Source organism: Aspergillus oryzae, chromosome 5, assembly GCF_000184455.2.
Source record: "Aspergillus oryzae RIB40 DNA, chromosome 5".
Classification (NCBI taxonomy): domain Eukaryota; kingdom Fungi; phylum Ascomycota; class Eurotiomycetes; order Eurotiales; family Aspergillaceae; genus Aspergillus; species Aspergillus oryzae.
Genome location: NC_036439.1, coordinates 902,936 through 916,936, shown reverse-complemented (window position 1 = coordinate 916,936; position 14,001 = coordinate 902,936). Strand labels below are relative to the sequence as shown.

The following is a 14,001-nucleotide window of genomic DNA, read 5'->3' as shown; positions in this document are numbered from 1 at the left end:
CCCCAGCTGTGGCATACTCCAGTTCTGTCTTCGCCGGCTATCGGAGCTCACCTTCTCTAAGGTGCTCGGTCAGTTCAGCTACGTTTGCACAGAACAGAGACTTGATAATTTGTAAGTAAACTTGTCCATTTTCCCCGATTTTACTAAACATTCATGACAGGAGCCAACGCTTCCCACAGTGTGCACCGATCGGCTTGCATTCCTGGAATGACCTCCATCGCCGTCTGATTCGTCTGTATCTTCAGTCTCTCTCCCGACCCCCAAGGCATCCAGTAAGGTGCACCCTCGGCTCTGAAACTGTTAGGATCCAACGACTTCACAAAGCTAATATAATAATTCATGACAATAGGAACAATTCCGGCATTGATATTGGTAATGCTGCTGCTAAGTCCACCGCCGTAGTCCGGTCCGAAAATAGCCTCTGTCTCGAAGGTATGCGGGACTCCCAACCCCTTGCTAAGGTTTTCTGGATCCTGGACATTATATCGATAACTCCAAACCTTTTCACCACCCACTGCGTAAAGTTCTGTCATCTTAGTGCTCATATGAATGCCTGGACAGGTGAAGACAGCATCTCCATACGCGGCGGAGGCAGCAGGGAAGTATTCTGCATGAAGCGGAACGGGCTGCATGCCCTGATAAGCGCGATTGATCGACTTCAATTGGCTTGAGCTTAGTCCGGGGTATAGGCTAGTCAAAAATTCGGATATATCGGCCGGGCTCGTGGCATTGTAGGCAAAGCCGGAGCCTTCGTTTGTGTCTCCGCCGATAATCAAAGGAACACGGATGAATTTTCCCTGTGCAAAGAGAGGATATAGACGGTCTTGGATGAAAGCCCCGTCAACAACTGGGCCGAACTCCCAAGAAGAGGGCGTTGTACGTGTGGGATCTGTTGGATCTATTGAAGTAGCCTGTGCTTTCTGAATGGCGGTGATGTTGGCTGATCGCAAACATGAAATTGTCGAGCATCCGACAGCCTCTATAAATTGATTGAACTGTGCCTCGGACTCGGAGCTATTCCGTTGGGCAGGCCAGAATGGACTTCCAGCCACTGCTCCTACGAAAAGGCCATCATTGCGACCCCCGTATGCTGCAAGATGGTAGGCCACCGAGCCTGCACCGGCCGACGCACCATGAATGACGACATGGTTTGGATCACCGCCAAACTGCGGTCTGTCAGATTGGTGTGATATGACTTGAACCGATAATGAATTGGTTTCCTTACCAGGTGAATGTACTTCTTTACCCATTGTAGGGCTTTGCGCTGATCAAGCAAGCCGACATTGAGGTCACCATCTTGCTGGACTTTTTGACCAGCTAGAAAGCCCAATGCTCCCACACGATAGTTAAAGTTGACCAGTATAATTTCATGTCCGGATTCCTCTATCACCTGGGTACCGTTGTAGTTTGCATTCGAATTCGTCGCATATGCGCCACCCTGAATATACACCCAAACAGGGAGTTTGGAACCTTGTGTGGCACTGGAAGGAGTGAAGACATTGATGAAGAGACAATCCTCGGTTGTTTTCTCAGTTACATTCTGGCCTGTACCAACACATACTGGGCCAAACTATCGAAAAAAAAATCAGCAACCGGTCTTTTTGTGAAACGTGCATCCTCTTACCGCTGAAGCATCCTGGACGGAAGACGTGCGAGCAGGTTCTTGAGGAGCCCGGAAACGAAGCTCTGCTAGTGGCGGCGCTGCATATCGCATGCCTAGATATTGATCTACTCCAGCCGGAAGTCTCAGTCCTTGATACTGAGCATAATCAAGGTTGATCGTCGGTCGGAGTGAATCAAGGGGAGCGGCATTTTTAACCTCAACGAAAAAGGTTAACACAACGGACAGAAAGATGGCTAGTTTCATTATTGCCTTGAAGAAACATTCAAGGACATGCAATACTTGGTGCCACACCACTATTTATCGAGAGGTGGGGTATTGCCGGACGGCCCCTACTATTGCATGGCCTTCGGTTTATTTATCATTACCATAACGAGTTTTACCTTGGAGAGGCTGCATGCGGGAACAATCAGATAGAATTGAGTGTGTTCCATTAAAGTAGCAGATGGCATTTTTCGCGGAAAAATTCCCTCTACGCTACTAGCGTAAAGTTCCTCGCTTTTGCATCGCGGGTTACCTCAGATGGTTATCCATTGAGGCGCGAGGTTGCTACGTCTCTATCGTTGTCTACTTTTGCACTATGTGAGTGACGATAGGGTCAACATCAATACCCCCGCAGGCTTCCCCGCAAACCCCTCGGGACAATTCGAACCGGCCACCCTTCACGTTGATTTACGCTCTCCCTAGCTTGATTCTTTTGACTCGCTGCAATACAAAACTGTGTGTTGTTGTACAAAGATTACAGCAGTGGATATCGAGTAGTCACTCGCGGGAGAAACAGTCCTGGACAAGAATGCTTAGTGGGGCTTTCCGCAGCCATGGAGAAATTTAGGCTATGTATTGTCACGTGATCCTTGGGCCCTAAGCCCTGTACTGTGAAGGCAATCTATCCAGTGCGGAATAAGTATAGATCGACTATACCGAATCCACCCGCAAAGATCCATACAAAAGAGAAGGGATCCAAGGCTCCATATACGCTTTGATGATCTGAAGTTCAAAATATAATATAATTATCTAGATAGGCAGCCCATATATAAATTTCATCGATTCACACGGCCGAACATAGTGAAATCTCCGTGATTGCTCCAGTGCATAGTGAATCCTAGGCCAAGGTATATATATCTCTCTAGTCGGCCTTCAGAAGGCGTAGGGGTAACATCGATCACATCTAGAGATCACATGGTAACTCATGGAGTCTATAAACTTATACTGTGACTTAAGCGTGAGATCTATATACTGCTCTTCCACATTTACTTAGCTATTTCGCGAATTGGATGTGCTGCGGGTTTGTAACCTGCGGATGCTGGGTCTAGATTCTACAACCACACCACTGCGGGTTCAGCGGGTTTGCGGGGAATGAAAACTATCCAGGGATAAACCATTGGTTTTTTGGCAGAATAATTCTTATCAGAATATTCTCGATTTCTCTTGGCATTATCGGATGAGACAACTCTTGTACATTATTTTCTTTTCCTTGGAGCGAGAAAAAGAAATGCCAAGAACGCAAGGTCACACCGAGCAATAGCCGTTCAAAACATATGGACAAGCAGACTAATTTTTTACGAGAGTAAGCTATTTAGATGAGAGGATACGTAGAGATCCAGCCAATAAAGTGCTCATCCATAGTCAGTAAAACAGATCTCTATTGACGACGGTCACAACAGCTTTTATAAAAGTATGGGTATACTGCAGGCACGTGTTTCCGGTACATATTAAGGCGACCAACCCTTGGATTCCCGGGGCCCGCTTTTTGCTCTGTTGGTTCACTTCTTTGCCCTTGATAAGATGAGAATCTCCGCTCACAACGCCCATGATACGCCCGCTATATCTCCGTATCATCCCAAACCACTGTCTCACTAGACTCTTCTTGCTATGAGCTTTTACCCTTATTCCGAAAATGCCTCTATCGTATCAGGAGCACTACTATTGCGGGTACTATTAGACCCTATTATTAAGACACCCCCGTTACGACACGTATTTTACAGCTTTTGTGGAGCTAGACTTTTGTGAATTTTGCTAGTCCCTGTAGCTAGATCATATCCATTCGAAGTTCCAATACAAAAGAAAAAACCATTCTTATACCTCCATTATGATTTTGCTGGTGGTTGTTTCCTCACATTCTTGGCATCAACTATTTCTAATGTAGTAACCAGGATGTCAGCAGAATAGTAGTACGAGTATTCGCCACGTAGGACAGATACGACAATATAGCACTAAACCAAGTCCAGTAGATCCAGAATTGATCAGGTGAAGGTTTGTGTCAAAAGTAGGTAGAAGTCTACATCTCCCTACAAGTTTTAGAAAGTTCTTCTTCCGATCGACGAACCCGCTTCACGGGCTGAAGGCGGAAGCGGATGACAACCAATCACAAGGCAGGACCCAGCCCTAGGCGAAGCGGGCCGTCATGTGACGCACACAACTCAATCTTTTCGGCCACAAAAGAATCTGTTGGACTTTGAAGCTTTCCGACGACGACCCCAACGACAACCGTACCTGAGCCCTTTCACGATCCCTTTTAGGAGGCTCTGTCAAGATGACTGTCCAGAACCACAGTACGTGATTCCTTGAATTTCGATCCGCCGATATTTTCATATTCTCCCAAATCGCTTCGTCGTGGTGTCCGGGTGGAGAGTTGCATGGTCCGAGTATGCTGATGAATTGTTCTTCAGGTTTGGCCTCTTCCCGCCGGAAGTCGCGCAAGGCGCACTTCAACGCTGGCTCCGGCGAGCGCCGTGTCATCATGAGCGCCCCTCTGAGCAAGGAACTCCGTGAGAAGTACAATGTATGTTCGAACAATACCGAAAACGATCTGCAAACCCCTTGAAGAAGTCGGAATGGATATGGCATGAACCCGCCCTCCTCAGTCGGGATTGGGCTCGCTCACCCACTGAACTTTGGATGGAGTCGGGAGGAAAGCAACACCAACGACATGAAACTTGAGATGAAACAAAAATACAAGGAGCACAGTTCTGACGCAGTCGTCGATAGGTCCGCTCTCTCCCCATCCGCAAGGACGACGAGGTCACCATTGTCCGTGGAGGCCAGAAGGGCCGTGAGGGCAAGATCACCAGCGTTTACCGTCTTAAGTGGGTTGTCCACGTCGAGCGTGTCGTCCGCGAGAAGTCCAACGGCCAGAGCGTTCCCCTCGGTATCCACCCCTCCAAGGTCGTCATCTCCAAGCTCCACCTCGACAAGGACCGTGAGCAGATCCTGGAGCGCATCGGAAAGGGCCGTGAGGCTGCCAAGGCCAAGTCTGCTTAGAGGGTTTTGTCCGGGGTTTAAGTTCATGTTGCAATGGCGGTGACGGCGCTGGAGTTCTGAAAGACTCGCCAATGCGAGATCCAACCTCCTATGATCAGGATATATCTGCTGGAATGAAAAACGAAAAAATCTACTTCCTCGGTTCATGGTCTGCGCCACGGATTTTCAAGCCGTAGTGTTGGACTACTTCCCCTTCAAGCGTATTTAGGGATAATCTACCGGCAGCGACTCAATTGTCAGAGGGCCGTTTTCCTTTTTTGTTCAATGGGTTTCTTGACCACGAACTACTGTTCGAACTTCCCTCGTAGCGAGGCCCCTTCATTCTTTCCCTCTCAGCACCATCGTTCGCATAGCAGAACGTTGTGCTAAATATTATCCTGTCAATACCGTCTCAATGAGCCCCAATAGTTGAAGGGATGGACGAAACACGTAGAGGAATTGCGGAACCATACTCTGTAGTCATGAACCAGCGTCCCGCTTGCAAATCGATTTTGACGGCGTCCTCCCAATAGTGATATGCGAGTAGACCTCACTTGAGGCGCCTTGCGTACTCAGATGTTGTTCTTAAACCAAATAAACCTTGGAATGAACTTATCTTTGATCTCAAATCGCGACTTTGATTGCACCACCTGCATACAATTAAGTCCTAGGCCCCATGTGGACCTTAAGTCTTTGGAATAGTTGGACGCTTGGCCGATGTGAATGGGCTAAAAGCTGTGTACTGGTACTTATATATATTTGTGGCTCCGCTGATACTGGAGTCCATCAAGTACATTTAAGCCGTGTAAGAGATTGTCCACAGTTGCTTGCAATAATAACTACCGAGCAGTACCTACCATAATACAGAGACCGGTAGCTACTTTTCATTGGAAAGACTGATGAAAGAATATTGGGAATTCGCGTTTATTTGACTTTGAGGAACCTGATACCTTTGCTACCGCCTTTATGTTCCCGCCTTCCACACATTCTAGTGGCAGAATTCGGCTTATCAGGTCGCAGCAATCGTATAATCACGTGGACAACATCTAAACTATTCCTGGAGAGTTTCGCATGTTCTTAAGCGAAAGTGTCCGAATAGCCAACCACCCCACCGCCAGGTGTCGCACTTCGGAGGTCATCCGGTCTCAGACCGTCTTCTCTATTGCTCTATGAATGGAGGCAAAGAGAATTCTCACAATGGAAGAAGCTCCTATGAATCATTCAAATTGGTAGGACTTGGTTCCAGAGTGAGCTTAACTTGGTCTTTTGCGACTGGAGGTGTAATCGGGGCGGTAATATTTGTGATATTTCTCATCGTGATTACTATTTCGCATCAGGGGCCGTGGAACTAGATTTCCAGAGGTAAAATGGTTATCATATTGCGCTATCGATTGTTTGACAGAATCCATGGCTGAGTTTAATATAGACAGCTAGATGGCTGAGACACCACAGTTTTCGGTTACAAATCCCTCATATTTCATACGCTGGCCTAATGGAGAGAGAACAATGATCATGCATTGTAACCTCCCGCTTTCATGATCATTTGAAAGATGTGGCTATCAAGCTCCGCATCTTCAGCCGTGGTCTTAACTGGGGTTCCGTGCACTACCCAGTCATATAGCTCTTTGAGCTGCAAAGTGTAAGGATCTTCGTAGGTTCTGCGAATGATAGTTTCGCGGTACCCATCGCCATCCTTTTCGCAGATGTGCAAAGTAGTCTGGAGTCCTTTCACGTAGGGGGTGTCGTATTGTACGCGAACCGATTTGTTTTGACTGTAGATTTCAATATGGGCGTCGAAGAGAGGCACGGAGTCTATCCCGGATTCATAGCTCACCGCAAAGCCGGGATATTGGAAAAGCACACTATTGATTTATGGTTATTGCTGGACACTATATCGGCTAGAGTTTCAATGTTGACCCACTTCCAAAAGGGATACCCAAGATTTGCTCCCAGGACCTTATTTGGCATACCCAATGCTTCCCGCATCGCAGACAAGTCATGGCTCCCTAAGCCTCCAAGGATACGCCACATGGTCGTGGAAGACTTTGTAATCGGGACTCCACATTCTGATTCCAGAGCTTGCCTCACGAACTCTGTAGCACGTGTGGTTTTGTCTTCGATATCTTCAGGGCTAATGTCAGTGAACCTCTTTGGGAAGGTTCCAGATTGGGAAACAAAAGCGCTGTTAGGGCCGATGATGTCTTGGGACCGGTCAGTCTGAATATCTATCCTTCTTTCTATTGTGGGGACAAAGCTGACCTCTCACTCGAGCATATAACACTTGATCCATTCCACCAATCTCTTTTACTCCATCCACAAATGCTGCTGCGTGGCGTCTCATATAGCCAACCATAACCTTGCAGTTGGAATTTCGTTCCGCAGACTTTATTCTTTTGATATCGCGTACATTCAGTGCGAGAGGCTTCTCCACAAAAACGAACTTATTATTTTCTAATGCTAGAATAGCGTGGTCGACATGGTACTCGTCACTGTTGATCACAAAGACCACATCGACATCTGGCGATGCGCAGAGAGTCTGGGGCTCTGTCGTGATAGAGACCATGTCTCCCGCAATCTTAGACTTGCAATGCTCGAGCGCTTGTGTTGACACATCGCACAAGTAGATAATTTAAAAGCAATTGGACAGGAAGCCTAGCGTGGGAATATAAACAACCTGTGCCGCCTCGCCACAACCGATCAATCCAACGCGGAGAACCGTTCTAGATACCATTTTCTTTTTGTCTTTGGTTATGATCCGGAGCGGTCATTGTGCGAAGGGATATAAATTATTATAATATCTTATATTTCCCATCATTTTAAGGCATCGGCATTAACTCTGCTACTCCCCGCTCTTTACCCCACAGGAAATCCACCTACTATGTTAATTAAATGCCGGCCGACTCCCCCCGTTTCCCCGTCTTCAAGACCCACATTATAGCTTCCAGCACAGACTCTTCGACTGCGGATCAAATCATGGAAACCACTCATAGTACCTGATTCCGCAACATGACGCATCCGCGGAAACGAGCGGTCACCGCATGCGAGCATAGCCGCGCTCGAAAGATTAAGTGTACGAATGAACGACCCGAATGCCGCTCGTGTGTTCACTTAGGGGCGAGATGTTCCTATGACCAGAGAGTGAACCATTCATCGTTCGACCCAGCTAGCTTGCTGATCCTCGAAAAATTAGATCAAGTTCTTCGGAGACTGCCCCGCGATCCTGTTCCCTGGTCTCCCAATGTATCCACATCGGACGGTCTGATGCGCGGTAATGACATCAACGTTGATACAGCCCCCGGGGAAAAGGGTGAGCTACTGTCTTAATTGTTCGCGATGGGCCTAGTACTAGTGCTCCTAGGGCCATTCTCTAAGATATTTCTGTAAGAAAGTACAAGTTATACTATCCATAATCTATTCTTATTTACTCCCTGAGATACTCTATCTAGTATGTACGATGTCTGGGTATATGATTCTTTCTGCTTGCTTAGGTGCTTTATCAAATAATAGTCAAATAATTACATGATGCCCCTTGCATGAGAATTAGCTGTCAAAGATATGACAACGTTGCATAAGAATCTGACATGTCAATATCAGCCCCTGAAGAGCAATTCTGTGGTTGGCATATAATAATCGGAAAGCATTGCCTAGTTCTGAGACATTCTAGTCATTTGACTAGTTAGTTACTGTGGATCCTATTACTATGACCTGTATCCGTATGTTGTATTCAATGTGAGAGCACCTGCATCTGTATGCAAATATCTGGTTCTCTAATTTCCACTCGGCCATAGAAAAGAGGCAACTAGTAGGCAACAAGTACGGTCTTTTTTTACTAGAAAATACGATCGGGTACCTGCAGACTATTGGCGCTTTATTCCACAGACTATTGCTATTGTGTGATAGATAACAAAGCCGCCGATCATATTTCTGTGGCATCTAGATATTTCTGTTATTACACATTGAAGACTTGTCACTTTTTGTGCTGATGTAGCTGTTATGTATATCACAACTCATAGTGTGAAAGGATATGATATAATAAGAAAAGAAGGAAAGAAAGGGTATAAGAAGGGCAAACACTTCCACCTACGTTGTGACTGTCACTTCCATGAAAAGTCTCGACTTCAACCACCAGACGGGACCTAAAAGTTTCTATAACTACTTTGTCGTACCTTTAAATTGAGCTGCTCAAAATGAAGTTTCTGCAACGCCTCCTTCCCTTGGCTGTAGCCTTTCTGCCAATGACCTGTGCACTGTCAGATCCTGTAAGTGCTCCAGTCAAAAATGACTCCCAGGCCCAACTCTCATTGACTTTAGGAAATGATACAAAGTGTTGAGCTGAATTCCGACCCCAAGCCACCATCCTTGATCTACAATGATCCAGTCGGCGGCTCCGGTGGAAAGGACTTTTCAGTCATCGCCGCACCCTCCGAGACAATCGATACCCTCCATTTCTGGGTCGGAGATGGCGCTGGTCAACCAAAAGTACTCCGAGGACTCCAAATCACCTGGTCCGATAATCAAAAGAGCACAGTCTACGGAACAACGACCGATGACTATCAGTCCTTCAAATTTGCGCCAGGTGAAATCATCAAGGAGATGCAGATCGCCAAGGGGATACGCGCGGATAGTATATCTTTCACAACAACGTCCCGCTCGTTCTTTGCTGGAGGTCACGGAGGGAAGGAAGTTACGATGAATGTGGGCAGTGGCATACTTGTGGGTTTTCAAGGACGCGCGGCGAGAGACATTGATCGCCTCGGGCCTATCTTTGCACAAGTTCAGCCCACTACGTTGAAGGTTGGGCAATGTATGGACTGTAGCCAGGAGTGATGGGTTTTTGATTCGGGGAAGTTATTTGGCGACTGACATAGCTATAGTGGGTGGGAAGTGACATATACTCATTAGTTAATAGTAAGAATCACGATATTTGCGTTGCGTGGCGCAGCAGTACTTTTATCCTAAGCACAGCCTCGTCGGTCTGTAATTTCAGTTCCATCGCCTAACCAGACTTATTCAATTAAAATAACTATTCAGTCGTCAGATGATATCATCTCCTTGGTGCTTTACATATCCCAATATCCATGGCAGCAGCGACAACTAATTTCTCCCGGTTTCCTCGCTTCACAAGCCTCCCTCCGGAGCTGCGCTATCTTATATGGCGTTGCGCCCTGCCTGACAACATTGGCCAAGTCCTGTTCCCTTACAAAAAGGGGTGTTGGGGCTCTCGGCACTTGTCGGAATCTGACGAGGAATATACTGAATTGTGCAATACTGCACTCGAGTTCCGCCACAGTTTATTGGGCCCGGTGCAGTTTGATATACCACTATTCTTCGTTAACCGGGAATCCAGGGCCTTCGCCTTAGCTTGGGTTCGAGAAATGGGTATCGAGATGCGCTTTCACAGGGACAAACAGTCCTTCGTCTTCATGCGGCAGCTCGACCTTGTGCGTGACGTGTTATACATTCCGTTTGACAAGGTAGACGAATTCATCCAAGAGCCTCTCGATCGCCAATTTGAGCCAGATCTCTTCGCCCGGATGGTGGACTGGCATCCAAACGTCAAGCATATTGCCGTTCCAGAGGCGCTGCTGCAGAGCGATTCCTCTGCACTACGTGAGATATTCGACTTATTCTATCATCCAAAAACATTCTTTATCGTGGTAGATGCGCAGCCAGATTGGCATGAAAGCAACATCAATGTACACCAGCGATGGGAGCTCGACAGCATGCTGGGAAGAGGCTTCTTCTGGAACTCCAAGCATGGTCGCTTTGTCTGTGAAACTGGTCTTTCAATCGGTGATGAAGCCCTATATCAGCGGATAGAGCGAGCTATAGATGACTTGGCCTCATTATTCACACCAAGCCATCCTATGGACGACTTCGAGATCCGGCCTGTCTTTGTTATTAGAAAATGAAAGATGAGCGGGGCTTTGTATGTTGTCGTGCCTTTAGTTTCTCACGCCCCCGGTGTTCTTGTATATGCAGAAGTCAATGTATCATGAGAGACAGTGAGAACTAGCCATAAGAAAGTGGGGAATCGGTCTTTCTCCAAGACCTATTAGAATGTAAACTCACAATAATCCCCAAAATAACCCCTCAATGTTCTGGTTCTTAAAGTTAGGCGGATCCTGAACATGATCCAGATGTGACGAGCTAGCAGGCACGTTTATTGTAGATCTTGAGGTCGGTTCACCATCTAGTTCATACGAGTGTGTATTTGCCGCCTAGAAGAGCAATTACTTGGCACTCCTTCTCGAGTGAACGCTGCCAGACACATGAGCTATTGAAATTTGGTGTTCAGTCAAAAGTCACCTTGAATTGAGGTTCGCACCTAATGCCACTTTCTTGTAAAAGCCGTGCTCAGCGAACGTCGCGATTGTGATATTATTGGCGCTGAAGCTCTCTAACATCTCAACATGATAGTTATGCCGACTGGAAAGAGACAGACTCAGTATTTTTCAGAAATATGCATATCAATAATTACATAGTCCGCAGAAATCTTCATGGTTCGCACCGAGTTCCCATTAAACGCCATTATCTTCAATCCATTAGTCTAAGTATGGTAATTCCGTATTCTTCGATACATAATAGAGAAAAGCATAGCAGTCCTAAAACGGTCGCTATCTCACAAATTCATAACTCTGAGAAACGGCAACATCCTTATGTATAACGTGCCGATCAGAATAATTATTCTGTTGAGAGGGCAGACTCGATAACGATCCCTCAGGCGCCTCAGCACATTCAGCAGTGGAGATGAGGTGCGCCTGGTCATTCTGCTGTGTCTGGAAGGAGTTCGTATCAGTGCGGTTTTTCCTGGAGTTAGAAATCTTCTTCCAATTGTCAAGCTCATGGCTATGCAAATAACTGCCACTATTGGCGTTGCTGCTCTTGTTCTTGACAGAGACGAAGTATGCGCTCAATGCGGGCAGACACGCGCATATGAGCCCGATACCTGCTTCGGCGTTTCTGTAAGATGGTCAGTTTGAGTCCTTGCTTGTAGAAACGAGATGTAGGGGCCTTACGCTGTCAACACGGCATGAATCCAAAACCATGTTATGTCTGTTGTCGGGGCCTCCTCGACCATGATCACTAATCGCCAAATACTAAATGCAGTGGCTATCCCACCCGCGCCTAAGATACCGATGACCCGGAGCTTTTTCATTCGCGACATGTGCAGTGACCACAGCATCGGGACCGGTAGGATGAGGATCCACAGGTCGCTGACGATACTGATGGCTGAGTCGGCGATAATGACCTTCTGCTGGTCTATACAGGTCCCGCCGTCGCCCGTTCCGTACCAATATGCCGAAATGGGTTTGCAGAAGAACACCTTGATAAACAAGGCTGGAATGTAGTAGAGCAAGAGCACAATCAAGCTGATGTGAATAACGAGGACCTTGCGACGGTCGGGGGCGAAAATCCGTAGCATGACTGAGAGTAGGGCGAGCTTGACGACAAAAACCGTGGGGACGTAAATAAGGGTGATTGCGTAGGATGCCTTCGCTCGTATGCTTGTTAGTAACTGTTACTATTTCAATTATAAGGGTGGCATTTGGAGACGGGTTCCTTCGCGAGGCTATTTACCTTCTGGAAATCCACGAAGTCATTCTTTGGGACATCCCATCCATGATATCCACCCCCGTAAGCGTTCACTACTTCTGTTAGGTGTCGTTTCCCAAGTTACATTGGGAAGGGAGCAAACGTACGCACGAGCATGTTCACGCAGAACCCAACGAAGAGTACCTGTTGTTAGGCGTCAGGATGTACTCATGGTAGTCAAGGTTAGGTGCAAAGGGGGGTATACCCATCCTACAACAGTGGTGTCTATAAAATAACAGTCGTTAATCCCAGTATGATTGATTATATGGCACAGGGCAAGCACTTCACTAACAGTCTTCCAATTCTAGCTTCTTTCGAAGGCGTATCTTGATGACTATACGCAATGTCACAGCAACTGTCACAACGACGATACACAAGATTTGCGTTACCAGATTGACTGTGTGGAGGACATCTCTCGGATGTTCGAAATTGGAGGTGAGCCCTGGAGGCGGAGGGATCACTGGTTCTATAGCCATATCAGCTTCGCAAGGCTGTCAGTAGCTCTAGACGGCGACGAGTATACAGAGGCGTGTCAAGTCGATCGGTAAAAGCGATTATCTGTGGCCATAGTTTCTGACACAGATTAGGCAACTGAGAAGCAATCGTCCACGACGACCAGAAGATATTGATAGGATGAAAGGGTGCGAGCAGAAGTACGAAAGTAGATATCAGTGTGTCCATCGCATCTCATGCATCAAACTCCCCTAGCACCAGCCAAAGGGTCCCTATGATATCTTTGCCTTGAGATAATTTGCATCCCCCGTACACACTACTCAGATAAAGGATTAGGAGAACCGGCTGGTGGCTCAACACGCTAGATCCATCGTGTTTTACCTATTCCCCTTGGGTCGCATCAACTCGCCCCATCGGCCCGCTCCCGACACCATACTATAAAGCATTAATCGGATATTTAGACGTCATTATAGCGGCCCTTAGACATGAAGGATTCTCGGTTGAGTAATACATTGCCAAATGAGGGCATGCGTGGTGGAGCCAGAAGGGGGTAACCGTTTGATCGACCTGAATCCACAAGGGGGCCTCTTGTTTAGCCTAAACTTGGACGTTATCTAGAGTTATTTAAGAATTCATAATACGTTACGCAATACAATTCTCTGGCGTCTAAGACTCTAGGCTCAGTTTGATCTGTTACCCACAGGCGATGTAACGCTTAACGTAGATCGTCAAACTGTCTGCAAAGTCTCTTCAACGGAAATGTTTTCCATTACTTAATCTTCCGCAGTAGGATCAATTTACATGCTCAGCCCTCGTTGAGCATACCATTTTGGTGCGGTTTGAGGTACAAACGTGTGTGGCCACATTCTGTAACGGGCCGGTGGAGTCGTGAAGGATTCGACGGTGAGATAAATTAACAAATAACGTCCATCACGGCAGCCCATCCATACCTATGAGCCGTTTGTGTCTCGGAATCAGTGGGGCATATAATGCCCTTGTCGTACTATTGTAGACCAACAATAGAAAGCTCAGTCAAGCTGAGGAAGTGGTCGGACAGGCTCCGGTAAAGCGTTCCCTAGGGCTTAGGGCAT

General features: G+C 46.9%; 6 protein-coding genes across 6 annotated transcripts; 3 read left to right on the top strand and 3 right to left on the bottom strand.

The window, feature by feature from the left end:
• Positions 1–143: 143 nt before the first annotated feature.
• On the bottom strand, positions 144–3,433 carry AO090701000542 (putative carboxylesterase; the record flags this gene model as incomplete). The annotated part of the gene is made up of 4 exons (XM_023237260.1): positions 144–1,166; positions 1,226–1,570; positions 1,625–1,873; positions 3,272–3,433. The coding sequence occupies 4 exons, from the start codon at positions 3,431–3,433 to the stop codon at positions 144–146; spliced, it is 1,779 nt and encodes a 592-aa protein (XP_023092187.1).
• Positions 3,434–4,154: 721 nt separating this feature from the next.
• AO090701000543 (60S ribosomal protein uL24) lies at positions 4,155–4,882 on the top strand (the record flags this gene model as incomplete). Its single annotated transcript, XM_001823322.3, has 3 exons — positions 4,155–4,173; positions 4,291–4,403; positions 4,610–4,882. 3 exons carry the CDS (start codon positions 4,155–4,157, stop codon positions 4,880–4,882), a joined length of 405 nt encoding a protein of 134 aa, XP_001823374.1.
• A 1,489-nt stretch (positions 4,883–6,371) lies between these two features.
• Positions 6,372–7,424, bottom strand: AO090701000544 (Gfo/Idh/MocA family protein; the record flags this gene model as incomplete). Its single annotated transcript, XM_023237259.1, has 3 exons — positions 6,372–6,519; positions 6,696–7,098; positions 7,121–7,424. The coding sequence occupies 3 exons, from the start codon at positions 7,422–7,424 to the stop codon at positions 6,372–6,374; spliced, it is 855 nt and encodes a 284-aa protein (XP_023092188.1).
• Positions 7,425–9,048: 1,624 nt separating this feature from the next.
• Positions 9,049–9,688, top strand: AO090701000545 (uncharacterized protein; the record flags this gene model as incomplete). The annotated part of the gene is made up of 2 exons (XM_001823324.3): positions 9,049–9,120; positions 9,173–9,688. The coding sequence occupies 2 exons, from the start codon at positions 9,049–9,051 to the stop codon at positions 9,686–9,688; spliced, it is 588 nt and encodes a 195-aa protein (XP_001823376.1).
• A 251-nt stretch (positions 9,689–9,939) lies between these two features.
• AO090701000546 (2EXR domain-containing protein) lies at positions 9,940–10,773 on the top strand (the record flags this gene model as incomplete). The annotated part of the gene is made up of 1 exon (XM_001823325.1): positions 9,940–10,773. One exon carries the CDS (start codon positions 9,940–9,942, stop codon positions 10,771–10,773), a length of 834 nt encoding a protein of 277 aa, XP_001823377.1.
• Positions 10,774–11,478: 705 nt separating this feature from the next.
• On the bottom strand, positions 11,479–12,933 carry AO090701000547 (uncharacterized protein; the record flags this gene model as incomplete). Its single annotated transcript, XM_001823326.1, has 6 exons — positions 11,479–11,824; positions 11,881–12,380; positions 12,443–12,510; positions 12,565–12,601; positions 12,663–12,682; positions 12,750–12,933. The coding sequence occupies 6 exons, from the start codon at positions 12,931–12,933 to the stop codon at positions 11,479–11,481; spliced, it is 1,155 nt and encodes a 384-aa protein (XP_001823378.1).
• Positions 12,934–14,001: the final 1,068 nt, after the last annotated feature.